The 26,765-nt window shown below is 40.5% G+C and overlaps 4 protein-coding genes across 5 annotated transcripts; 2 read left to right on the top strand and 2 right to left on the bottom strand.

Annotated features, from left to right (window-relative positions):
* Nucleotides 1-985: 985 nt before the first annotated feature.
* Nucleotides 986-9,177, bottom strand: eif3s10 (eukaryotic translation initiation factor 3, subunit 10 (theta)). The gene is made up of 22 exons (XM_080869495.1): nucleotides 9,003-9,177; nucleotides 8,348-8,538; nucleotides 8,119-8,255; nucleotides 7,788-7,951; nucleotides 7,127-7,326; nucleotides 6,747-6,955; nucleotides 6,469-6,640; nucleotides 6,240-6,344; nucleotides 6,001-6,099; nucleotides 5,794-5,910; nucleotides 5,486-5,671; nucleotides 4,943-5,290; nucleotides 4,746-4,850; nucleotides 4,559-4,672; nucleotides 4,336-4,458; nucleotides 4,096-4,249; nucleotides 3,807-3,988; nucleotides 3,614-3,681; nucleotides 3,093-3,520; nucleotides 2,833-2,965; nucleotides 2,494-2,711; nucleotides 986-1,849 (listed from the first exon to the last, which is right to left on the bottom strand). Exons 1-22 carry the CDS (start codon nucleotides 9,049-9,051, stop codon nucleotides 1,665-1,667), a joined length of 3,687 nt encoding a protein of 1,228 aa, XP_080725621.1. The 5' UTR covers nucleotides 9,052-9,177; the 3' UTR covers nucleotides 986-1,664.
* A 1,092-nt stretch (nucleotides 9,178-10,269) lies between these two features.
* dennd10 (DENN domain containing 10) lies at nucleotides 10,270-13,450 on the top strand. The gene is made up of 10 exons (XM_080869236.1): nucleotides 10,270-10,451; nucleotides 10,537-10,591; nucleotides 10,892-11,088; nucleotides 11,197-11,276; nucleotides 11,359-11,507; nucleotides 12,480-12,591; nucleotides 12,674-12,774; nucleotides 12,907-13,014; nucleotides 13,088-13,182; nucleotides 13,268-13,450. The coding sequence occupies exons 2-10, from the start codon at nucleotides 10,546-10,548 to the stop codon at nucleotides 13,433-13,435; spliced, it is 1,056 nt and encodes a 351-aa protein (XP_080725362.1). The 5' UTR covers nucleotides 10,270-10,451; nucleotides 10,537-10,545; the 3' UTR covers nucleotides 13,436-13,450.
* A 134-nt stretch (nucleotides 13,451-13,584) lies between these two features.
* sfxn4 (sideroflexin 4) lies at nucleotides 13,585-18,641 on the bottom strand. Of its 2 annotated transcripts, XM_080869237.1 has the most exons (14): nucleotides 18,471-18,641; nucleotides 18,308-18,373; nucleotides 18,166-18,222; nucleotides 18,036-18,062; nucleotides 17,852-17,906; nucleotides 16,435-16,460; nucleotides 16,292-16,345; nucleotides 16,138-16,200; nucleotides 15,930-16,004; nucleotides 15,746-15,836; nucleotides 15,211-15,326; nucleotides 15,046-15,131; nucleotides 14,852-14,969; nucleotides 13,585-14,772 (listed from the first exon to the last, which is right to left on the bottom strand). In XM_080869237.1, exons 1-14 carry the CDS (start codon nucleotides 18,507-18,509, stop codon nucleotides 14,695-14,697), a joined length of 951 nt encoding a protein of 316 aa, XP_080725363.1. In that variant the 5' UTR covers nucleotides 18,510-18,641; the 3' UTR covers nucleotides 13,585-14,694. The 2 variants fall into 2 exon arrangements, with proteins under 2 accessions (XP_080725363.1, XP_080725364.1); XM_080869238.1 differs by lacking the exon at nucleotides 18,471-18,641 and having other exon boundaries at nucleotides 17,852-17,944; nucleotides 18,308-18,337.
* Nucleotides 18,642-18,954: 313 nt separating this feature from the next.
* On the top strand, nucleotides 18,955-26,713 carry prdx3 (peroxiredoxin 3). The gene is made up of 7 exons (XM_080869239.1): nucleotides 18,955-19,109; nucleotides 23,633-23,744; nucleotides 24,667-24,808; nucleotides 24,950-25,085; nucleotides 25,329-25,432; nucleotides 26,251-26,416; nucleotides 26,541-26,713. The coding sequence occupies exons 1-7, from the start codon at nucleotides 19,074-19,076 to the stop codon at nucleotides 26,589-26,591; spliced, it is 747 nt and encodes a 248-aa protein (XP_080725365.1). The 5' UTR covers nucleotides 18,955-19,073; the 3' UTR covers nucleotides 26,592-26,713.
* The last annotated feature ends 52 nt before the right edge of the window (nucleotides 26,714-26,765 follow it).

Below are 26,765 nucleotides of genomic sequence, written 5' to 3'. Positions count from 1 at the left end.
AGCACCAACATGCCCACACACATACACCACACACACCATCTTGTTTAAGATGTTAAAAAACACATTCCAGTTTATTATTTTCAATACCTGGAGGAATCTCCCAGAGGTGGATAGTTTTTTATTCAATTCGCTTATACAGCTCAGATAGAGGCTTTTGGTTTGCATTAAATATCAGCCTATTATTTTTACTGTTATTATTATTATTATTACTATTACTTTTATTATCATCATCATCATCATCATTATTATATAGTAGCTCAAATCGGGGAGCCAAATTAAAAATGCCAACGCAGTTTTGTTGTTGGGACAACAAACTCCCGCCCTGCTGAGGGTGTTTTCTTACTTTATAGCTCCAGCAGCATGTTACTGGTTTTGTAATTGCCTCCTTTCTGACCACCTTCTGCTTGTTTATATTTTTACTGAGTTTTATACCCTCAGTTAACTGATGATCTTAGGCATGAACCAACACGTTTCCCGTTTTCAGATGTAACGCGTCTTCTTTCTGGTGTTTTACCGACATCTAGTGGTTACAGAAAGAAAGGCTTTACAAAGTTCAGATCGCCAGCGTCGTACGGTTGTAGCCTCCACAAGCAGTTTTGAATTATTATTATCTTGTTTGCCAGGCCAGCAGTCTGACCGCTCCTAAATATTTGGGCATACATGTTTCAGTTTCAGCCTCAAGGTAGCCAAGAAGTTCTGGATTACGATGCAGCATCCCCATGTGTTGTTTATACATTAGCAGTGATGTGGGATTAATTTAGAAACCAGAAACCAAAATCTAAACGACAAGCTTCATCATGTGCAAGTATCAACATAGTTGCTTTACTCATTTAAATTAAGTATTGAAACGCATTTGCAAGCAGGCTTTATTTCTAAAATGTATGTTCATAAGGTTATCTGTGGCTTTATTGATCTAAACTAGGCAAAGCTAAGGGCAGCATACTCTAACATTTTTTATATCCCATTGAAGACAAAGAGAACATACTCCTGGTGAGCATTGTCTTTATTAATAAAGGCTTTATCTGTTCACATGCAACCTGGTGTGATACCATTGATTGCAGCAAGATAGAAGCACGCACTGGATATGAAGCCAGACCATTTCAATACTCTATGCATGCACAAAATGTAAATTCCACTAGTTCTTTAACAGGTTAGAAAGCATCTCATATTAGATGGAAGAGCTGAAATAACTGAAGCAGGTGACACGATTCCTAGTCACCATCAGCCATTAGAAGAGTTGTAGATCTGTGCCATAACATCTATGCAAGGTACAGTCAATAAAAGAGGCAGTTGGTGGTACACTGAGTTTGCATTGAATATTGTAGCAGGTTCACTGGTTTGCATGTAGGTCGGATTAACTTCACTAAGGTAAGAACATTTCCAACCACTGGGGGTTACAGTAATGCTTCACTGAAACCTAAGTGAACACAAGTTCATTGGTTAATGGTGTTTAGAAGGTGAGGAGGTTCCGGTTCAAAACTGCAGGTCAAGATAAAAATAAAACAAAATCACTTCCCAGGAAACTGCATTTTACAAATACTCAAATCAAAGGTATTTTTTGGCCACCAATGTAACACTGTGGCCAACAGTGATGTGGTATTTCTGATTATTATAATTATTATTATTTTAAATCATTTTTTATTGATTGAGCCATGAGCTGAGGTTCAGCGGCGAACGGTGGTCCAGCCATCATCATCTGTCTCGTTTTTGGTGCGGCGAAGGTTTTCTTTGTCAGTACGCCAGCCCTTCTCTCCATCAGCGTCACGATCACGGTCCCGTCCCGGTTCTCTGTTTCGGTCCCTGTCGCGCTCCTCACGTTTATCCTCACCTCCACGACGCCAAGAACCACCTGTGGGGAACAAAGATGTTTCGTAGAAAATATTCCAGCAACGGAAGTTTTTATGTTTTAACTTTGGAAGTTTCGTGTGTCCAAAGTGGATGATTTCTTTAAATTTAAAAAAAAAAAAAAAAAAAAGCTTATGTAGCAGAGCATGTATCAATGGGTTTGCAGTGCCCTCTGCTGGCTGAATAAGTTATCTTCACGTTGAAATTTTTGACAGTCAGAAGATGAGCTCAGTGGATTGAGGATGGAGAGTTGGATCAGGGACACCAGCGTCTACAGCGTTTTAAATCTCTCTCAACTGTGATTACTTTTTATTTGATTTCAGGAAGATAAAAACCATGGTGATGTTGTGCACATCAGTTTTCTTTTAACATCTCTTAACAACAAAAGTGTTTGGGAGCAAACCATACTAGTTTTGGAATCAAAATGTTCTCCCTTCAAGCTTGATATTTGATTATTATTAATAAAAGCAGAGCTTAAATTATTGGTAAATCTATGCAGTTTTTTTTTAATTGTTTATTTACATTTCATACAGCAATTTTCTGAAACAAAGTTAACATTTGTGCATAAAATAAATTACTTAGATCACACTTAATGAGATCAAACCCAGCAAAGACACTGAAAGCAAGTCTAAAACATGCTCTGCTCACCATCATCAGGATCTCTGGGTGGGCCTCTGTTGTCACGATCATCACGGCGATCTCTATCACGAGGGTCTCTATTGCGGCGATCATCACGGTCACGTCGATCGTCTCGATCGCGTCGATCGTCTCGATCACGTCGATCATCGCGGTCTGCCTCCTCTCTGCGAGATTCTCTCCAGCTGCTTCCCTCATCAGTACCCCCTCTTCTCCAGATACCATCCTCTCTGTGAACGCACAGTGACACCAATTAGAAACTCTGCCAACAACTACCTGAAAAGCAAATTGTCACATCCTCCACGGTGCTACGAATAACTCAGCATACAGGCATAGATCTATTAGCCCCACCTGTTTGGACGACGGTCTCTGTTGCGGTCGCTGGATCTTTCGTCTCCTTCGCCATCATCTCCATCATCATGGGGGCCACCCCGGGGAGGTCCCCAACTTTCCTCTCTGGCCTTCTCTCGCTCACGCCACCCCCCTATATCAGAGGTGTTCATTATCATCATTTTATTAAGACTTGACATTTAGGCACAGACCAGCTGCCTGGCTGTTGGATAACAAGACTTTTCTATTATTTACTGATAGCCAATTGGCTACAGACTTACCAGGTCGGCCCAGTGGTTTCCAAGGTTTGGCGTCATCATCACCACGATGTGGCCCATCATCCATACCTCTTCTTCCAACTCTGTCATCATCTCCTCTTCTGGGGCCCCAGTCGTCATCAGCTCCACGCCTGGGTCCCCTGGAGTCATCCATGCCTCTACGAGGACCTCTGTCATCATCAAAGCCACGTCTAGGACCACGGTCGTCATCTCCACCACGCCTTGGACCACGATCATCGTCGAAACCTCTGCGTGGACCACGGTCATCATCCAACCCTCTGCGAACAGGGCGGTCTTCATCGTCACCACGGCGTGGGCCTCGTTCATCGTCAAAGACCCTACGGGGACCTCTGTCCTCTCCGCTTCTACGAGGACCATCTCGTCTGAAAGGTAACTCTTTCTCCTCCTTGTCATCGTCCTGTCTCCAAGTCCTAAGGAGCACACAGTTGTTGTTAGAGAAGCCATTCCTAGCTGAGTTGGCATTACAAGAAGAAAAGCAGGAACTAAGTGTTGGTGACACACACCTGTCTGGTGCAGGACGACGCCACTCTGAATCCCCACCCTCTGTGCGTCGTCTCCATCCTCCATCCTCCTTTTAACAGAATCACATGATACTTCAAAATTACTCACAGTCCTGTAGACCATATTATCCTTACACAGCCCATCCCAGCCATCTTGGGGTAAGCAAAAGCAACTTATTAAAAAACAGATCCAAACCTTTGGCTTCTCCTCCTGTGGGACCTTTCTCTCCTCCTCACGGCGTCGTTCTCGCTCCTCAATCTCCTGCTGACGAAGACGCTGCTTCCGCTCTTGCTCCTCAAGCTTTCGTAGACGCTCCTGGTACTCCCTCTCCTCCTCCTCTCGCTGCTCTTGTTCCAGGCGTTCACGCTCTTCACGCTCTATTAAAAAAAAAAATTAAAAATCCTTCCTGGTTCTCTGTGGAATATGAGCTCCTGTCCTAACTTTATGAGGACAGGTTGGATCACGGATTCGTGATTGTACAAACCTTTCTTGAGCTGCTCCTCATGAATACGCTGTGCCTCTTCTTCTTTTTCCCGGTAGTAAGCATTACGCCTGTCCTCTTTGCGCTGTCTCTTTCTGTCTTCCAGGCGCGTCTTCCTTTCCTCTATCAAGCGCTCTTGGAAAGCCTTCAGTTTTTCCTTTAAAAGGCACAGAAGTGAAGCTGAAAGCACTGCTTCAGTCCTCATAGTCAGCTAATGCTCAGAGATTGACTAAGCAGTCTTACCTCATAAATGAAGCTACGAGCAGCTGTTATTTTGGACAGGAAGTTCTCTTTGTCCTCCATCATCCTGGACATGCGCTTCTTGTGCTCCAGAGCCTTCTCCCGTTCAACTTTCATGGTACTAATCTACATAAAGAGAAGAACAACTTGTTACATTCCAGATGCTCAGATGTTTTACATTCGTTTTTATCTCTTTATGTAAAGCGCTTTTTTCCTGCCCACTTACCCTCTCCTCCTCCTGGAGCTCCCACAGTTCCATATCCTTGACACGCTGCTCCTCATAAGCTTTTTTGATCAGGGGAATCTCCTCAAGACGCTTTGCCCTCTCAAAATAGTCAATCTGAAGAGAGATAAAACTTAGGGCCCAGTACATATTTAAGTTATCAATACTTCTACTGATTTAATACCATTACCTTTTTCTCCTGGTTCTTCAGACGCTCCTGAAGTTCTTTCTTCTCCTTCTCCAGCTGCTCCACCTGTTTAGCCATGATGAAGTCAGGGTCCAGTTCTTCCAGGTCCTGCAACAAAACCAGTTTGTTAGATCTACATTAAAAATGTAATCCATGTGAAACTTACCCAGATCAAGTTGATTATGGCTACATTTCATCACCTCAATGTCGATATCCTTGAAAGCCTTTGCTCCAAGTTCAGTCTTCTTGATCTGCTCCAAGCGCTCACGGGCATTCTTCTTCTTGATCTGCTTGTGCTCCTCCATGATGCGCTCCTTCTCCCTTTCTTTGGCCTCCTGCCGCAGACGCTCCTCCTCTGCCTTGCGAACCTTCTGCATCTCAGCCTCCCGCTGTTCTAGCTCCTCCTTCTCACGCTGAATGTTTAAGCTCTCCAGACGCTCCTTGCGCTCTTCGATGGTCTGTCTACGAGCCAGGATGCGCTGGTGATCCTTGCGGGCACTTTTCAGGTAGGCAGCGATGGCCTGTTGGTTATGCTCCTCTCGCTCTTGCTAAGAAAGAATAATTAAAAAAATAAATAAGATGCACTTGAATTCAAACAAAGGCATAACATGAGTAATGTTTTAAATATAACATGAAAAATACCGTCACTGTATGTACATTAATAAAAAGGGGGGGGGGGGGGGGGGGGGCGCTGTATATTAGGTGCCTCTGGTCACTGTGTATCGGTTAGAGGTTGAACTCACCAGGATGGAGGCAGGCTTGATGACCTGTATGGCTTTAGCCAAAGATGCAGACATGGCAGTGAGCTGGTTCCTTATCTGCTCTGACGGCATGTTCTGCAGGAAAGGTCCAACAGGAGCATCCTCTTTGGTCGAGTAGTTCAGATCAGAGCCGAAGCTCAGAGTTTTAGAGGTGTGGTCTATTCTGACCTACAAGACAAAAAGAAATGTTAGATAATCTACAAAAACGCAGCATGTTACTTCAGTAATAGCTCACATCCCTGTTTCTGGACCATCAGTGATGTCAGTGTCTCTACCAATGTGAGTCTTACCTGCAGATCACAATGCCGTGCAGCATCTACAATGGAGCGCTCCAGCTGGAAGGCGTCCACAAATGGAACCAGAGAGGCCAGACGACTGAACTCGATGCTTTGATAGATCTGTGCAACCTAAAATTTAAAAAATGAAGACAATTACACCCATTTCAGGGTAGAAGTGATTTAGAAAAAAAAGATTAACCAGAAGAGAGAGAGGATTACCTGTTGCAAGAGCCTCAGGATGGTGTTACTCTGCAGATGTGGGACATACTGCTGAAGATCAGGTTCCTTCTCAGCCTGATCTCTCACCCAGTTTAACACCTAGAAGAGTAGGAAATTACAAGCAACAAGAAATGTTAATTAAATGAATAAACTTCAAGCTGTATGTAAGAAAATGAACTGAACGACAGCTCCTTGTAATTATTACGTTTGCTGCTGCCACATGAAGCTGGACAGTTTACCTTGGTCACTCTCCCGCTCAGCTTCAGAGGATGAAAGTCGACCTCAAGCCAGTTGTAAAGTTCTTTCACATCAGTTACAACATACTGCAGCAAGTTAAATCTAACCTAAAACACAAAAATCATACATTTGACAAAAAATTTAAAACAAATTAAAGAACAGATAAAAACAAAAAACTATATTCTTAAAAGGGTGTGAAGATTTCTCTCTCTTCTTGAGCACATAGTGTACCATATCATTAATGAGACTTTGGCGGGTTGGTGGAGACTGCAGGGCAAGGAGGGTAGCTAGCCTTCGGTGTTTCTCAACAATGATGCCATCCATGTCAAGCAAGCGAGCAATATCGGTACGCTCAGGGGTGATGGGAATAGATAGCGTAGCCAGGAGGACTCGGGTAGACATCCTGAAAATTGAAAGTAAATTTCAATACATATTTGGTCATGATCAAATTTTAAAAACAAAAACAAACAAACACTGGTGCATTTATCCACAAGGAATTAATGGAATACCGCTGCATCTCCTCTTGGGTCAGATTCTTTCGCATCTCCCTGGACAGATGATAGAGCCGGTGAAGTGTGCAGGCATGGAAGAGAGCGTTTCCAGATTTCCAGAATACAGTAGACACCTTGTTGTAGTAGTTGGCCATCAGCTGTGGTTTGGGAGGCTTCTTGGAAAGAGCAAACAGGCCATGGATGTCCTCAACAGCCTTGAATGCTTCCTGAGAGGAAAAAGAATAATTGCATTAGTACCATTAATTTTACATTCATCATGTTTCAAAGCTACTATAATATTATACATTGCCAGCTGCACATTACAGCATCCCACAACAGTGGAGGCAACCGATCTGAAAATGCTTGTGTAGTTGTTGAAGAGTGTTAGGTAGACTAACCTGCCACAGCTCCATGCTTATGGCGCTGTCCAGCTGCACCAGACGTGTCTCCAGGTGCATGGACTGACTTTCAGGGTTGTTCAGATTGATGGCAGTGCTCTGGTTGTGATGGCGCTGGATCTGACCCAGATGCATGCGCAGGTTGTCACAGAGCTTACGAAATTCTGCCTTGCGGGTGTACTGAAGGCAAAACTTGAATGCTGCAGGGAAGGTAGGATTTTAGAGCCTCGTACTTAAAGGTTTTAACTGTAAAAATGTTTGCAGTTGCAAAACTATTCAGTTATTTAATATTAATAGTAACAACAATAACTGTTCACTTTGACAATTAATTTAATCTGTTACATTATATCTTATTACATCGCATTGCTTTGCGTAACTGCTGTAATACCTTGAGGATTAGCTAATCCTAGACTCACAGCAAACAGACTTGAAATACATTTCTGAATAATAATTAAATGACTTCATTGGGAAAGATTTTTGTTTTATAAAACATACTATACATGCATTGGTGTTAATTAACATCCATATACAGAAAACGATTAAAAATACAAAAACTTTATATTAAGATGGTAGTAAGCAGCCTGGAATATTGACTTAGGACTAGAACATGACATCATGAAAACAGACAGTATTTAAAAAGTAATTTGATGCATGTCCCTACCTTGCTGTGCAATGTCATGGTATAGACGCTCCACCTTGGAGTTGTTTCTCAGCAGGTCAAGGCACTGGCGGTAGGACTCCCACAAGAACTTCACCCACGGAGTGAGGAGCAGGCGATCAGTACGATCTTGAGTGTCCTCTCCACTCACAGCACTCAGGAGCACGCTAAAATCAAAGCAAGTTTCACATTAGTCCAGTTTATTTGTTTAATTGAAAAAAAAACAAAAAAAACAAATCAAAATTTAAAGTTAAATCAAACACCAGCCCTAAGAAATGAATTAAGTCATTTGTTAAACAGCTGATTTACTATATAAAAACTTAAGCAGCATCACCTTTCTGGGGTCTGGATGTTATCCAGATCTTCGATGTCCAGGACCATTTGCTGGGACTCCTCCTTGGCTGTCTCAGTCTTCTCCTCTGCCAGCTTCAGGTAGGCCCTAACCACATCCTCCAAAGACTTGATGTTCACCTGGAAACAGAAAGCGCTTACATTTAGACTAAACTGCTATTTTGCATAAATTATTTTGTGTGTGCAAAAATCACAGATTTTTTCTTGCAGACCTGCTGGCAGATGTTCTTGTACTGGTAGAGACCCTCCTTGGCCAGGTGACTCTTGCGAAGATCGACGCAGAGCTCCAGATATTTGAGCATAATGGGCTCGTGGATCTTCTGCCATGTTCGGTGTTTCTTGCTTTTGATGACATCGTACAAGACATCCAAGGCCGGCTGCTTCTTGCCAACCTCAAGAAATTCTGCGCAAACATGTTAAAATAATATAAGTCAACAATAAACGCGTCAAGTCCCGCATCATTAAAAAAAAAAAAGCAAACGCTTCACACACCGTGACAAGCTAGAGCCGGCTGATTAGGCCGCTGTTGGTGCGTCGGTGATAGTAGGATCTACTTACAGCACCGATTCCCAGGCAGCGTTAACAACACCGTAAAGCTACGTGGAAGGTTAACAGCTCTCTGGCAGTCACTTACTTTTCTAAAAAGTCTTTCTTTTGTAATTTAAAAATCTGCGTAGACTGTTGGCTACATACCAACGTAGCTTCACAATTTCGATATGGCTTCCCCGCCATCCGGCTAGCGTTAGCAGTTAGCCCGGCCGGCTAACAACAACGAGTCACCAACGGCTAATGCCAGCTAACCCTTCGCCCAGTAGTTAGCATGGATGTGGCCCATCTGTTAAAACACGAAGCCGTTTGTATACTCACCGTTCGCTCGTTTCAGAGCATTCTCTGGCCGCTGAAAATACGCCGGCATGTCGATGACCTTTTAGCAAAGCTCAAAATTGGTTGACTTGGATTAATTTTAAGAAATTTTACCAGTCCATCAAAGCCACGCACTCACCCTGTGCAACGGTGCTGGCTGAGAAAGGAACAACCTCGTGAGTAGCCTTGGTAGGGTTGCCAGTTGCGTCACGTGTTATCCCTCCCCCCCAATCCCATACTGTGTGCGCCGCATCTATGAGGCGGTGAAAGGAAATAAAGACAATTAACTTAATACAACGTACAGTTCAGCGTATCCGCGTAGTTTTGTTATTATTTTTATTTCACTTTTATCATTTGTAAACACACCCTTTTCACATCTTGTAGACCTTTTTGGATATGCAAGCACATAAGACTTTAAATGACAAATGATTCCGTTGGCTGTGGCATGTTTTCAGTAACGGAAATATGATCATTAAAATGATACAATTTAAAACGGGAAATAACTTGTAACTCTTGTGCTTTTATGAAAGTTTCTATAGCGTTAGCACCAGTGGCCGTCTGAAGTCACTGGTCCATTTTAGAACGTAGAATAGCAATGCATAATCTAAACTTCCCAAGTGAGGGCTTTAATCAAACCTGGCAACTCTGATGGTACAAGGTTCCCGTATGTGCTCCCCCCAATGGTACCTTCAAGTACTATTCAGAAAAACATTAACTCAAAAAAGATCAATTCAATCAATGCGTGTGAAATAAGATAAGATAGAGCCCAGTTTATCTACCAAGTTCGTAAATTCCCGTGCATAGGTAGCAAAGAGTAAACACAACCAATAAAACCATGAAACAATAGCTAAACAAAGTCAAATAACTCAGTAAAACGGAATATGACAAAATTAAAAGTAGCTCTATAAGTAACATAAAAATGATAATTTAAAGCTAAATAGAATACAATTATTAGCTGTATAAATATAATCATTATGTTAGAGAATGTGCTCCACTGCCAGTCCAATATTGCCACTTACAGTACAGAATGCAATCTTAAAAGCAATCTTGGTTTTATTTTGACTGTTTTACTTTCAAAAACATATATCTGTGCTACAGATTACGTGAAAACGCAGACTTTTCTATCACATCATAATGTGAAATGCTATGAATTCATAAAATTTCAAATTTATATTTTCCTGCCGTCCGTGAACATTACTTGCATTTTGTGAGTTACCATGAACGCACCGTTACGGCTGCTGTGATTGGCTGTGAGCTGCGTAGCTCCTCCCTGCACAGCCCTCCTGTCCCGGAAGAGGGAAGCAGCTTCGCAGAGAGAGAGAGGGGAAATGTTTGTTGACAGCAGCAGAAATCTTCTGAATCAGACTGCTGGCAAGTTTTAGCCCACTTTCTGTCCCATTAAACCCATCCAGCATCGCTCTCTGGCATTCTGATCTCGCATGAACTCTCAAGGTAACTTTCCTGTTACAACTATGTCCGCAGAAGAAGACGCCCGGTGGCTGCTCTCCAGTTAACTTGTGCTTATGAACTGTTTCAGGTATGGAATATGGCAACGACTGAAACGCAGCTTATGTTAAGCGTGGGATTAATCGGTAAGTTTCGGTTAGGAAGTCGTTCTTTTGTCTTTTTTTTTAAGCGAAGTCGGCGTCTCAGATCCGCTGAACATGCAGGACAATCACATGATACTATTGTGATCCGAGAATGTCCCCTCACTGGTTTATTGCTCCTGCATGTTCAACCTGAATGGCTCTGGATGGGTTCCTGAGCGCCTCCAGTAACCTTGTTATTGGTAGTGATGCTCTTAGAAGACCCTGAAAGTCCAGTCTGAATGCATTTCTTTCTCCTGACATGCTAAATGTTGCTACATGTTGCTTTTATTTCCCCTCCTTCAGAGAAAGATGTGAATGGAGACACTTTGTGGGTGTGGTGCTATCCATCTGTGGGCGACGAACTAAGGGAAGTCCTGCTCAGCAAGTGCTGCCTGACACACGATGGCCGTGACTTTCACACTTTTGTGTTTGGTCAGTTCTCCCGTACCTGGTATTACATTACTACAATGGAAGTACAGGAGCCGACAGCACTAAACAAGGTAAGGTGTCTTTATCCAGGCATTAGCTTTATCCTTTTTGTCACATATAATATCTCCATCCCTCCATAGATGAGCATTTCTTTAATGTCTCTCTTTCTCTTCGTCAAGGTCACTCATTTTTCAGTAGTTGTTACAGCAAAAGACTTCAACCCTGAGAAATATGCTGCACTCAGTAGAATACTCTGCAGGTGACAGTCTTTATGAATACGAAGCATCACCTTATGTCTTTGTGCTTTGGGCTGAACTCACACAGTTACATTTATTTCTCAGGATGTATGTCAAACACGGAAGTCCGGTGAAAATGATGGAAGCCTACATCACCGTCCTCACCAAAGGAATCTGTCAGAGCGACGAAAACGGCTCGTTTCTCATTAAGGACTACGATGTTCGGAAAGCCTACTTGGCAGGTTCAGTCAAAGGTAGGACTTCACGTTTGTAAAGAGGAACACACATAAAAATACTGAACACCTTTCCCGGACTTTCCTGTGTACACAAATCTGCTATTTAAGATTTTTGTTATTTGTTTCATTTGTTTTGTTGTGGCCAAACACTATTTGAACTTTTTAAAAGCAAAGAATTCATGCTTTTTAGCTCTTATTAGAAACCCCCGCTGTTACTGGAGGTTTTTAGGAAGTAAAACATATCAGGGTCAGCTGATACTTCACATGAAAATGAAAGTTTTCTTACAACCTTATGCAGTCCTGAGAAAATCTAATAAACTTACCGCTTTAATAAGAGGGTACCCAGGTGCAGCTAATCAAATGTACTTGATTAACTTATCATTGTTAAGTGTGAGAACCTCTATAAAAGCAGAAGTTTTGTCAGTTTGCTGGTCTGGAGCATTGAGGCGTGTGTTAACACAATACCACAATCCTTCCAGAAGTGCACGTTACAGTCATTGAGTCGACCAGAATTCCCCTGTATACCAAAGAGGCCCATCTGTCTGATAGCTGAAGTTTTCCTTAAAAGAGCTGTGCATAAATGACTGACTGTAAAACGTCAATGAACTGAAGCTATGTTGTAAAGAAGACTGGGCCACAATGCCTCTAGTGTTGTTAGAGACTGATGAAATCAGAGAGAAAATTATGAGTTTATGTTATTGCTGTTTAAAGTGGTCGCACGAGCTACCGAATGATGAGGTGTACTTAATCACGTCTCCACACAGTCTCGTGAAAAAGTTTTTTTACACGGGCATAACAATAAATGAATAGCTGGGGACGGCAGGAAAACGTTATGCAAATGCAGTTTGGCATCTAAGTAATTATTATATCCATTTTTAGTTGATGTACAGCTTTTTTTAATTAATTCATTGAACATTTTAAAATGTTAGCTGTTAGTGGAAAAAGTCACAAGATCTCAAATCTTCGACCATGTTTTTGCTCTTGTCTCAGATGTGGTGTCTCAGTTCGGGATGGAGACCATCATCCTGTATACAGCCTTGATGCTGAAGAAGCGGATTGTTGTCCATCACCCTCGGATTGAGGCGTTGCTGGAGTTCACGAGGTGAATTTAAGACTTTCATAATCATATCATAGTGGACATAATTGTGTTGTGTGGGTAACTCTTTTCTCTGTTTGTCTCTCAGAGTTCTGCCGGCTCTCGTGTGGCACAGGAAAGACTGGTCCATCCTCCACCCGTACGTCCACCTGAGTGATGCTGAACTGGAGGATTTAAAGAAATGCCCCGGTGAGGCTGCCTACTGGTTTATCTGTGTAATTAACAGAAAACTCATCACGCAGCTTAGCAACTATCTGCACTGCCATGACTGGGGTGAATGGGTGAATTATTAATGCTCCAATATGTTTGCTTCCTCCACAGGATACATAGCAGGGTTTGTAAATCCGGAAGTGAGCAACAGAATGGATTTGTTTGATGTGTTTGTGAACCTCCCAGACAGCACCATCACAGTATCCCAGAGTGCTAAAGGTAGCATGTGTTCAAAGAGAGAGCAATATGTTGCTTTGATTCTCTCAGACTGATGCTGAGTCTCTCACAACAGAAGCCATGGCTATGGGGAAGTTGCACAAGGACATCGGCCAACTCATCGTGCAGTCTGCGGAGGACGCAGAGAAGTCAGACAGTCAGGTGATCAAGGTAAGAACGTAGTTAAAAACACCGGACAGGAAAGCGTCAGCTGCAAGAAACCTAGTCTTAAATCTAATGTGCCCTTCATCTGCAGGACATTTCTGTCAAGACTAAAGAGATCCTCGCTAACCTGGTTGCTCTTGCTGATGAGTGTGAAGACTCTAAAATCACACTGGAAGGTTTAAAGCAGCGTCATTTCCCTCCAGCGACGGAGAACTTCCTCTTTCATTTGGCAGCTGCAGAGCAGCTCTTGAGGATATAAAGCTGTTTTCAAACACTCTACTGCAGGTTACCATCCGCAGCATGGACTCACTGTTGGGATCATTACGTTTTTTTTTTGTTTGTTTTTTTTAAATGGCACACTGTTAATACAAGGAAGAAAAGTGTCCCTAGCATCAGATTTTATGGTGCACTGCTTATCTAATACATCATGGGACTCACACACCAATAATGGGAGCAATGAAAGGATTAGTTTGGTGATAATTAATGTTTTTTAGCAGAAACTAAATTAATCTACAGCTCGAGTTATTAAAAATATCAACACACAATGTGAACAGACTGGCTGCTGCCTGAGGTGTAGACCTCAGTGCACAGCTGCTTGAGTTTTTGAGTAATCTGAAACGATGGTCTTTATGTGGGATTTGCTGAAAATGTAAAACAATGCAAGTTTTATCCCTTAACAGTAACAGGTATGAGGGGAAAAGCGCCGCAGCTGTTGACTTGGAGTTTGTAGAGCAGAAACAACGAGCAGTGATTTTCCATCAGAGCGTTTTCCCACACGTTGGCTTCCTGTTCACGGTGCAACGCAGCAACTCCAAACGTCACAAAGCTTGTTCATGGCTGGGTACTCACTTTGTACTGTCACATGTGTGTGCAGGTTTTGCAATTACCGATTTAGCTGATAGAAACTTTGCTGTGCGGGGAAATCAGATTACAAGTGTAGCAGACACTGCACAACTTGTAGATTCTTGTTTTTCTTTTAAAGGAATGTCACATTTTCTATTTTGCTAACAGCATTAGCGCCGCGCACAGCTGAAACAGAAGTAAACTGTTGTGCGGTGGGGAATTTTCAGAGTTGTACTAACAGCTTCCACTTCAGTCTTGAGCTGATTAAATAACGATTAATGCTTCCATTCCCACACTGACTCACTTGTATTTAATTACACGTCTTATTTTCCAAGCTGTTTTTTTCTCTCCACTCTTCTAAATCAGTGTCGTTAGCGCCATTGTTGTACGGTTGAATCCATTTTCCACCACATTGCAGTATTTCAGGTGACGGTAACACATAGGCTCGTGCAACTTTGAAAATATATTTTCATGAAAATGTGTAATATTTGCTATATCTATAAATCCAACTAATACTCAAAGTGAAATAAATTTCTATCAGAAAGTAAACTGTTGCTTTAAATAAACTCTTTATTTTGGGGTGTGTGTGTGATGTGGTGGTTGTTCCTGTCATGCTCTCTGCAGTTTGTGGAACATGTGTCAGTGGATTGTGTGTCTTCTATCTAAAGCTGCTTTTCAGAGTCCTCTGTGGTAGAATAAATGTCTCCCAATTGCTGCAGCCTGCAGCTCCTCCTCCAACTGCTCCCTCTTTATCTGCAAAACAAGGTCAGTGTCAGCTAAGTTCAAGAAAGCAAAACAAAACCTGAGAGCAGAGGAGGACCCCGACCCTTACCGTTCCCAGCTGTGGAAAGAGACTGAATGAAACGGGAATCATCAGGCCAAGGACGAGCGCGGTGCTTATGTGTCGGAGAGGAGCGACAAGCAGAGAGTTCCTCTGGAAGGGTCTCACCCTGTAAAGAAAAATCTATTCGGTCAAACCTGATTTTATTCGGAGGGTGTTAAAGACGGCTTTAACAAAAGGCTGACCTTTTCATGAGTAGCACCAGCAGATTAGGAACGGCGGCGGTCATACCGAACAGTGCCGCTCTTGACAAGGCAGTCTCCCACACAGCCTCACAAAAAAGGAAAGATCTTTACTACATCAAGATTTCACTGAAATTACTGATTTTTCTTTTTTTAATTTAAAAATACCTTTTCTCCTGCTGCTTTGGACATGCCAACAGGATTTCCATTGTGATCAAACACTTGGATGCCAGTTTCTGACTCCTCACTTCTTACAGTTAACACATTGAAGAAAGCCAGAGTAGCTGAGGAGAGTAAAACAACATTGCAGAGCTGAAAGTATGCTAGTTTATTTGCTCTTTTAGGGTACCAATAGGCTCAGGCTTCATTTTTTTCCTATTATCCCCAATATGGTCTTCCCAGGCAAATATGTGAGCTCATACCACCTGCTAAACCTTCATTTGGCAAGAGGAAGCCAATCAGGATAAGAAGAAAGTTACTTTAAAAGCAGAGCAGCTTGTTTCAGACAGAGGGTCTGCAAAGCTAAGTGTAAAATACATAAGGATTATTCTGAACTGTAAATCATGCAAAGCTACTCTAATAGAAACCTAAAATGCAAACTTTAAATACAGTGTCTGCATTGGGATGATTTCTACTGTACGAGTCTCCACAATACTATTTATGCAGTAAGCACAGCAGCTTGTATTCAGCACACAGAACTTACCTGAGAGAGGGATTGGTAATATTGACCTAAAGAAAGTCTGCACTGCTGAGCTTCTTAAACCTAGTCTGTTGATAAAAATCTGAGGGAGGGCCTGAAACAGAAGATACAAAGTAGCAATGACTGAAAAACCAAAAGTTTACTTGAGGCATTACGGTTACGATTTCCATAATCAAAATGCACACACCCCTGCACATGTTGTATAGGAGACTGTACCAGTGATCAACAGAAGCTGCTTCAGAGAAATGTTGTACCCCTGGTGCTGGGAGATAAGTGCAGAAACAGAGGGAGGGCTCGAGATTAGAGAAAAGACACTTTAAAAAAAAAATGATTGAGCTATTTGATCACACAATCAGCTCATAAATGAAAATATAGGCCTGATCTAAACACTTTACCTGCTCTGATGAAGAATTTCTGTTTGCATAATTGAACCCAGCACTGTAACTCTGCAGCAGAAACTGAAAGAGTGCAGTGGAATATTTGCCATTAGTTACTTTGTTCATGTCTAATATATATATATTTATCAATCTCATCAATATGCTTTGTTACCTGCCAAAACAGAGCAGGTTTCACAGTGCTGTGTGGCAAAAGACTGGCAACAACCTGTGAAATTAAATAAATAAACTTCCTTTTGAAAAAAAAAGTTCTATATCTCTATCTATCTATCTATAGATAAAGGAGAAGACACCTACCAAAGGTCCTGATATAGGAAGAAATGCTGAAAAGAAGCAGGTGGACATGAACTCATCAGAATCTCCTGTAAAACTCTTTCAGCGATATACAGCACTGTGCAAAAGTCTTGAGCCGCACCTTGTTTGTGTTTTTAAAAAAATATATTTTTATTGTAAGGAGACAGTTTATTTTATTATTTAGAAGTGTTTTAAGTGCTTTTGAGGAATAGTTCTGCAGGCTTTCTAAACGTCTTTCAAAGTTTTTCTTTGGACATCAGCTGCTTTCACACTCATTTTCTGTTCTTTCGTTGTACCTGACCATTTTCAGAGGACTGTTCTGAATCATTCAAGCATAAAAGGACATTTAACTTAAGGGATGAACGATTGTTATGTGTAGACACAACAGACAGTCAAAAAAAAAAAAAAAAGAAAAAAAAAAAAAAACTACAGCAGACGAGGAGTACCTGAAAGGTATGTGTGTGTGTGTGTGTGTGTGTGTGTGTGTGTGTGTGTGTATGTGTGTGTGTGTGTATGTATGTATGTGGACCCATCTACTGCTCACCAAAACCTCATCAGAAATGGTCTCAATGGGAGGTGGCTGTCAGGAAGCCATTATTAAGAACTCGGAAACATAGGGATAAGACTGGAGTTCATTTGAGTTCCACCTTGCAAACACACTGCTAGTGCAGTGCAGCATACTTGGATAGAAAAAAAACACACAGTGGAACGCTATCGGTCATGGATTGGCCTCCCCAGAGCCTGGACCTCAACATTATTGAAGCAGTGTAGGATCATCTTGACAGAGAACAGAAGAAAAGGCAGCCAACATCCAAAGAAGAGCTTTGAATGTCCTTCATGAAGCCTGGAGAACTATTCCTGAAGACTACTTAAAGAAATCACAAGAAAGCTGCATGTTTTGAAATATTGTTGCATTCATTATCCTTTTTCATTGCACAATATATAGATATGGACTGCTATTGTGCCCATTTACTTGGATTCTACTAGGGTAGCTTTCATTTAATTCACAGACATAATGGACCCTGGTGCAGCCCATCAATCTGACACAGGTTATTTTCATCCCATTCCCCCCCCTTCTTAAGCTCCTTTTCTTCTACCTGATCACGCAGGTTACTTATATATATGTTATACATGTTAACCTTGTTATTTGAAACTTTATCTCATATAACACATGACCAAAGTTTTTCTTTGGAGATAAAATATGGAAAAGTCTAACAGGTCTATTTTAATGCTTCAGGAATACACATGGGAAAAAACACAGCTGATTGCTGTTTGAACTTACAGGTGTTTATCTGGAAAACCTGCAGCCTTTGTAGCATCTTTAACAACCGTTTAAATCTTTGTTATCACACATATGAACTGATCACACTGCAACTGTATGTATGGAAACTTGTAAACAACACTTGTAAAAGTATGTTACCTGGCGGCCGAAAAATTAGGGGAAGAGCAGCCCCAGAATCAGGGTGGACAGATGACTGTGGAGGCAAAGTGGTCATCCTCCTTTAAATCACATCTGCACAACATAGCTCCTTCCACTTAACAATACTTTAATAAGACTGATAGCGAGGAAATCTTAATTTAGGGTCATTTCTTGCAAGACTTACAAGTGAGATGGTCAGTGCAGCTTCATCCTAGTAGAGAAAATGAAAGAAAGAGAAGTAAAACAACCTGCAGCAGGTTCACAGTGTTGTGTACGTGACCACTGTGCACTCAGATCCTTCAACATAATCTGACCTTTTCATTTAATTTTTCTCCGCTTCCAAGGAGAGAGTGAGCCTTTTGTATCTCAGGCTGCGGGGAGCAAAATCACAAGGTAAACATCAGGTATTTTCCACTCATCCCATAATATCGGATCACTGCAGTGGTTGCTACTCACGTCAGATGAGAGCAGGAGGGTTGGATTAAGGAGATTAACCCAGATCTTGAGTCGACGGAGGAAAGACTGTAAAACAGGAAAAGTGTAGTCATGAAAAAGCACGAAAGAAACCAATTCCATGGTAACTGTGAGAGGTGATGCTATGCATGCTGTGCACCGTTACCTGTCCCTCTGCTTTCCAGTACAACAGGTTAGGATCCATTAGAACAACGAGTACATTCACGTTTCATAAATTAAATCACTCACAGTGACACTATTACAGTACATCGCCTACAAGCATGCATTTCTCATGCTTTTGAGGTCAACTTCTAATTAGACTCAACTTCCGCCACCAGTCACGTGTTCGCAAAGGTTTATGCTACATTCAGGGATGTGGGATATATCAGGCGTCGCGTTTTTTTTTCCTAGTGGCTTTCTGCTCAGCGTGTTCAACAGAGACCGCAACGACCAATTTAGCATTTTTACGGTCAAACAAACACAATTTAAATTAAAAAGAAAAAAAATATCAGCTTCGTGTTTCGCTCACTTAAAATATTTTTGTCTAAATATTACGAGCTGTACCTGAAGGTAACGTGACTTTAGCATTTTCTTTATGCGCCATAATTTGTCACAAAATACGTTTTATGGTCGGCATATTCGATAAATTGAGCTGGCAAAATATTAATACAATTCATTTATTTTTATAGTTTTTCCTTCAAAGGAGAGGTTGGAATTGAGCACGTGTGTAATAACCTGCTCAACCGTGTCTCCAGTGACATAATCCAAAATGGCAGCCACCATCGGAAAACTGCTCAGGACCTCTGTAAGTGCAACTTTATATAACGTTACTTTGCATTTGTTATTCGCGCTGTTGCACATAAGTCATTAGTCAGTGTTGATAGCAGGTATTGATTAAAATAAATAAATAAATGAAAAATTGTCCTCCGCATTTATGTTGTGTGTGCTGCACATTTGAACCTGAGCACCAACTGACACCGGTGTCAACCCGCGGCAACTGCGCAAGCCTCGCTTCATAAGAAGAGCGATGAGTGGAGTTGTGGTTATACCTAAACAAAACCTTAAAAAATGACGTTCGTGTCTTATATAGAAACGTTAATTTCGCCATCTTGATGCATTGTGCTAGAATTTTCTATGGTAAGCAGGGTCAAAGTTATGAACTGAGTTGCCTTGTATTAAGATAAAAAAAAAATTAAAAAAAGAAGCTCACTTGCAATTAATCCCATTAATTACACAAAGTCTTAAAGAAAGGAAGGCGGGAACACAGCAGAGGTTCAAATTTAGTATGATAATAATTACCACCTGTAGGCAACTGCTGTGTTCACTTTGTAGGCCATGACTAATATAGATTTATTATTATTATTATTTGTATGAATGGCAACAAAGCTGGGGCTGAATTGTGTTCAATATTAAGGCAGTTTGTTTTGCGTGATTGAGCTGATGTTGAATTTTATTCTGCAGTCCACATGCTTCAAGAGCCCCAGTTTTTACTTTAAAGGTATGGTGTATAAAATCTCACCACTAGATGTCAGTAGATCCTGCTTTCCAACCCCTCCCAATATAAGTGCATAATCCTAGCTATGTTGGGCGCTGTAGGACAACCAAATCTGGCTGCTGTATATCTTAGTGACTGTTTACCTCAGTTGTGGTATATCTATGTCCATTTACTCTGGAGGAGGCTGTAAAACTTTGAAAGTAGTCTGAAGCAAGTCGATTAGTCAGTGAAGCTCACTTCTATTTGAAAGCAATACTGACGCGAGTTGTTGAGAATATCCTGAACCTTTATGTCAGCAAGCACCGATGATTTTGCTGCAGTTAGCCATCATTAGTGAAACTTTCTTTGGAGTGGATGTAACATTGTTGGACAGACATTTAGTGAATAAACTCCCATACAATGTGAGAATGTAATCAACATATTTATCAGATGGAACTCGAGCTGGCATAATGTTGGCTTATGACCAGCTGTTGTTGTTTTAGCCGGCTCATTATCAGCCGTTTGTTTGCATGTCTAACCTGCTACAGCTGGATGACAGTGTTCAGTGAGAGCATATTAGTGCAGTTTACCTAGTAGTGCAACGTTACGGTCCCCACCCTTTCCATCAGTCTACAGGTTTAACAACTCTTACAGCAGAAAACGTGCACAATCAGTAACATTTGGCACATGGCATACATTAGCATTAACAACGATGATCCTCTATCTCGGTGGTGTAAATCTATTTTTGCTTTGTCCTTTTTGTTCTCCTTTTTTTTTCTTTTTTTTTCTTAAATATAGTTTATGCTGGTGGGGATGAGGGTCCCTTTCTGGAAGCCTCAGCCACTGTTTGCTGTCTGACTCATTAGAATAGCTTCCACATGTTGTACTTCTACACATAAACTGATTTATGTGGAGTCTTAAAAAAGGAAACCATACAGAAAAGTTTCAGACGCATCATAGTGGTTGATTCTTTGCAGGCTGTAAACCAGCGATGTCAAACTAATCTTACATCATGAGCCACATACAGTCCACTTTGATCTTACATGGGCCACATCAAAGAAATTCCTATTTTACAGTTTAACCTCCTAAGACCCAAACTCTTCCACGACATGAATTTTTAATTTCTCTTTGATATTTGGGCATATTGGGGCCTGACGAATGTAAAAACAAAGAATTACCAGATTTATTTATTTATTTATTTATTTTACCTTATTTTTGTTTTTAAGAAAAATAAGAGCTACATATGAGGATATTCATTTTAAAATTTGATAGAACAGTAGCAGTATAATGTCCTCGTAAGTGGATATCAGGCCCATGTAGAGCAAAATTGAGTATTTTAGTTTAAATAACCCAAAATGTGATGTCCACATATGTGGACGCCAGGTCCTAGGAGCTTAAAGAAGTTTAACTACAAATTCAACGTGCAAATATATTTTCTCCACATTATAAAGCTTTTTTCTTTTTTTTCCTCTTTTTTGTAGTAAGTGAAACGAAATGAACGAAATCGGTCAGCACAACTTTTTAGGTTTAAATTGTAAAAAATACATGTTGAAAATCGCATTTAAAATTGTTGTAGATCATGGCCTAGACTGCCCTGTAATTATAATACAAAGTTTTTGTTAATTTATAGAAAATGTCTTTTTTGTTGTTTGTTTCTGTAAATAAAGACATTTATCTATAGGGCCATTTAATTTTTTATCCTTTACTCAAGTAACAGAGGTTAATTACGCAATGTCTGTTACTTAAGTTGTAGTGTAAAAATCCAAAATCCACATTTTTCAAAGGTGCCTAGCGACCAGATTGGAGTCTTTGCTGGGTGTTATTTAGAGGTGGGAATCACCATACAGCCCACAATACGATATTATTGCAATTTTTTTAAAAATATTTTGCGATATTCAGATTCTGTACATAAAGGTAAACTTTATCAATATTCATTTTATCTAATAACAAAGTCTCACATTCAGTGTTTCTCTCATTTCAGTCAGTTTTATTGTTGACAAACTGAACGGTTTGTATTACAGTCTAGTCCAACTTAACTGAATGCAACCATCTGGTACAATTATAGCTATTCTGAACTATGCAATTTGTGAAACCTATGCAGCCCATTCAGCAACTGAAGAATTTGAAAGTAAATTAAAACAAAATATAATTTTACATTAAATAAAAAAGTTTTAAACTTAATTAAAATAAAACATGTCTTAAATTAAAATAAGTAATAAGTAAGTCATGTTTATTGCTGCCATAAAAAAAAAAGTTAAACACATTTGGACAGTGTCAGAATTCTTGCTCAGAAAAAGGAGCTGATCAACATGCTCTGAAGTCAGAGCATGTTCCAGTCCACAAAAACTTTTTTTTGTAACAAAATATCGATTTCTGCTGTCCCTGTATCGATACATTATTAGCAAACAAAATATCACGATACTACACACCCCCAGTGTTATCTTTGACAGCCCTGCTGTAAACGGCTTTGTTCTGGTGCCTTTTTTAATAGGGATTTTTACAGTGATGTACAGTAAATGAGTCACTGCAGGGGAACTGCCTGCATAGTTCAGAGCGCTAATGTGGTTTTATTCTGAGCTGATGATAAAGTCATTGAGGTCCAGTGATTGCTGTCTCTGACTTTGATGCATGGTCAGGTTAAATGTAACGTCAATAATGCCTAACAGGGATTTCAGTATTCGTAAAGATACAGACTTCTGCAGATGAGTGTCCTTCAGTATGAGCTTTGATATCAATTATATGAATGAGGAAATAAAAACTGAGTGTCAGACAGCTGCTCCAGCTGCAGCAGGAGGGGAGGAGTCAGAGAAACTTGGTGTGGAGGACAGGGCACTCGTTACTGTTACTGCAGAGCGCGAGGATAACATGGACTAAAAATTCTAACTTTAGAAAGCTTTGTTGTGATTTATTTTTCCTTCTGTTAGTAACAGCACTTGCTGATATAAAATCCCTGCTGCCGTTTCACCGTTTGGGAGCCAAAGCAAGTGGATGACTTAGAAACTTACAGAGGCAGTGTAGCCTCAGTTTCCTCCTATTTTTGGAAATTCTCTTTGATATCCCAGCTAAGCAATTCGTTCAACAAGTTTTGAATAAAAAATAATTTCTTACCTAAAGGTGGTGCGTGTTGATAGACAGAATCTCCGCACACACACACACAGCGGGAATGTTTCCTCAAGCTACTCCAGAACACACTGTAGCCTACATATAACAGTACGGTGTCGCAAAAATAAATCTATTTAAATAATTCATAACCTATGTTGGAAGAAAAGTCACTTTAAAAAGTTAGTGGCACATGCGTTTTTGAAGTATTTATGGTGGCAGTGTATGTGCAGTAGGAACATTGAGATGTGCTGCTCACATAAAGTACTATCTGTATATAACATAGCAGTGGAATATCTCAGTGGGAGTATAGTAATTAAAGAATGAGCAGTACTCACAAAGACCTTGGTTTAGTTCAGTGTGGAGAAACTGTTGGGTTAGACCTTTAATTTTATCAACTCAAATTCATTAAATAACCTCTCATTTTAAAAGGTTTCTTAACAAGGCTTGTGTAATGCTGGAGGATCTTTCTTTCAGCACCACAATCACCTTTGCTCACTAGATTCTCAGGTGGTACCAATGAAGGTAAACCATGAAAAACACGATTAGAGGACATTTTCCTTTCACAGAGGACAAATTCTTTCACTCTTGAATGTATCTGCAAGCTTGAAAGCATTGATACCTTTTCATGTTCCAGTCGTCCTAAACCATTGTTGCAGTTAGTAAAATGGCAACTTGATAACTAAAAGAGCTAAATATCCTTCCAGATTATGGATTATTCATGTCATATTAATGTCTTTTTATTTATTTTTGAGGCGAGGGTTGCAGCAGGAGGGCTGAAAGTCGCAGCAGCTTGTCAGCATGGAGCCTGCGGGGCTGCAAGAGTCCTCACTGCTCCTGCACTCCAGAGATCCTGTTTCTCCACCAGTATGTACAGAACCAAAACACACAGCATGCAGTCAGAAATGAAACTGCCTGATTCAGCTCAGAATGATTTTTCTGTTTTCTACTTATATATAGCACACATCATGAGTTAGTCAACTGATCAAATAACTTACAGATGAAATGAAGTAAGTTATTTGCTTTCCAGGATAAGATGATAGCATTTTTCTCCCTATATTGTTTTTATCAATCTTATTCTGCAAAATAAAATATCGGGCAGTTTTACCAAACAGTTGGTTACAGCTGTACTCAAAAGGAAAAACTATAGTCATTATAATTAACTTTCCAGCAATATCAACAGTATTGTTATATTTCTGATCCTGGTTGGTTAAATTCTGCTCAAGTGTTCAGTGTTGTGGATATAAACTAAAAGCATTTGTTCAAATGTTAGCTTTGCTGTAATATCATGTTTGTTACAGCAGTTATGACAAAAAATACTCTTACTGTCATAAAATTGATGTGAGAGAATGATTCGACTTTTTATTTCTGATTTTTCTTGAACTCGTATGACGGCTGAATTTTTCAGAACTTTGCAACTCGGTTTCCTTTAGATAACATTAATGTTCTTGCTCTGTGTACTTAAAATACATTGCAGCAAACAAAGGGGAGATGTATCTATAAAACCAACTAAAGTCATGTTTGATGTTTGTGTGTTTCACTCTGCAAAAGCCTTGCTTTCCCACCCTCAACCCCACCCACCCATTGCCAGATAAACAGTGTAGATGTTTGTATGTCTGTGTCAAGCCAAACATTGACCAGATGACATTACAATAAATTACTGTTTTATCCAGCATGCATCTTATAGTCAGTTCTGTACAAAGGCAAATTGACAAAAAAAGAAGACTGTTGCATATCTTATATTGATAAATAAATGATAAATAAATAGAGTTTGACTTTGCTGTATCAGGCGCTTCCAGATGGGCCCCTGCTGTCACCCAGCCTGCGCCTGCTTTTAAAGGGACAGCTGTCCACAATGGGGAGTTCAAGGACATGAGCCTCGCTGATTTCAAGGGCAAATACCTGGTTCTTTTCTTCTACCCACTGGATTTGTGAGTATTTATAAGAATAATTTTCAGCATGAGATGAAGAAGTGAATAAAATGTTGGCATTAATGGCCTGAGATTTTCCAGTATTTCTGCAGATGTGCTATGATTTTTAATAAGTGCTTTTTATTTTTTGTTACACCACAGCACATTTGTGTGTCCGACAGAAATCATCGCATTCAGCGACAAGGCCAACGAGTTCCACGATGTCAACTGTGAGGTGGTCGGAGTGTCTGTGGACTCTCACTTCACCCACCTGGCATGGATCAACACGCCACGAAAGGTACATTCAGTGTAATAGTTATTCAGTAAGCGGCACACGGTGCAAGGTTCAGATCACTGTGCGTTCTCTATTCAGTCTCTGAAGTAGAACTTCAAGGAGCCTTTAGTAAATGACTGACCTCAGTGTGTTGTGCTTGCAGCACTTTGCAGTACTGTGAAATAATCTCAAAAGCTGTTATTTCTCGAACACTACTAGAAGCACTATGCAGCGTTTGTGTTCATGTATCTTTTTATGTTTTGTCAGGCTGGAGGCTTGGGAAATATCCACATCCCTCTGCTCTCAGATCTCAACAAGCAGATCTCCAGAGACTATGGTGTGCTGCTGGACGGCCCAGGAATTGCTCTGAGGTGAGTTCATTATGCGCTGTGAAACCACAACTATCAGTCCACAACTGGCTCACAGTACTAAAATATAAGACCAAAGACATAAAACACAAACCAGTAAAAATGTGCACAGCTGTAATAGGAACCCTAACAGAATCTGATAACGTGCATCACGGGGATTACTTTTTATAGAGCGTATTAAACAGTTTTTCTTTGATTTTTGCCATCCAGGAATGTTTCTGCCAGACTTTTTGTTTTGTAAAGTTCTATCCTCACGTCTTTTATTAAATTTTATTTTACATGGTCAGTTTGTATAAAGGCTTTAAATGGTAAATGTCATACATTCACACCCACAGTTCCACAACTCCGTCATCTATACCCAAAAAAAACTTAGAAAAAGCTCTTTTTTTTTTTTCTTTTTTTTTTAATGTCTGGAAAAGTGACTAATGTTGCTGCTACTGTTATCATTGTTGATTTAAATACCCAGTCCTCTGGGTATTTTTAATTTGAAGACAGGGAATATTATGCAACAGGCCTTAAAGTGTGTTTTCTCTCATTTGGTGGGTTTATCCAGATATATCACCAAGTGTTGCAATAGTGCCTGTAACTGGTCTTTTATGTAATTGCTCAATATTGAAGGGAGAACCTTCTAACACTGTTTATAAGCTTGGGGAAACCTGAAGTCACTTGGATGAGTGACGAAATGTTTCTTCCACTGAAAATGCTACGTCCAGATGAACAAAATCAACCTTTTGGGATTTCCTTACCTGGATGATTGAGCATGCATCGAGACCTAAACTTGTTTAGAAAGATGTCTGATGTTTTTGGTTTTTTTCCTTTAGGGGACTCTTCATCATTGATCCAAATGGCGTGGTGAAGCACATGAGTGTGAATGACTTGCCAGTGGGCCGCTGTGTTGAAGAGACTCTTCGTCTAGTGAAGGCCTTCCAGTTTGTGGAGACTCACGGGGAGGTGTGTCCGGCCAGCTGGACCCCTCACTCCCCAACAGTGAGTACACCTGGGCTCTGTGTTTCAGTCCATTCAAGGCTATAACAGCTAATGTGGATTTGATACCATACACTTTTCTTTTTTTTTTCCTCCTTTCTCAGTTTTTGTAATGTTTGTTTTTCAGATCAAACCAACACCAGAAGGAGCCAAGGAGTACTTTGAAAAAGTCAACTGAACACTTCACAGCAGATTGAAGGCTTAAACGTGGTACAAATCTAGAAATATACTGAGTTTACACTTTAGCATATGCATTTACTCATAACATCGGGATGCTCTAATAAACAAACGCTTTATAAACCACAGCTCTTTGTCTTGAATAATGCACCAGACCACAGAATAAAGTGGTCTT

Source organism: Rhamphochromis sp. 'chilingali' (assembly GCF_963969265.1).
Source record: "Rhamphochromis sp. 'chilingali' genome assembly, chromosome: 20".
In the NCBI taxonomy this organism is placed as follows: domain Eukaryota; kingdom Metazoa; phylum Chordata; class Actinopteri; order Cichliformes; family Cichlidae; genus Rhamphochromis; species Rhamphochromis sp. 'chilingali'.
The sequence above is the reverse complement of the archived record's forward strand: the minus strand, read 5'-3'. Positions and strand labels throughout refer to the sequence as shown.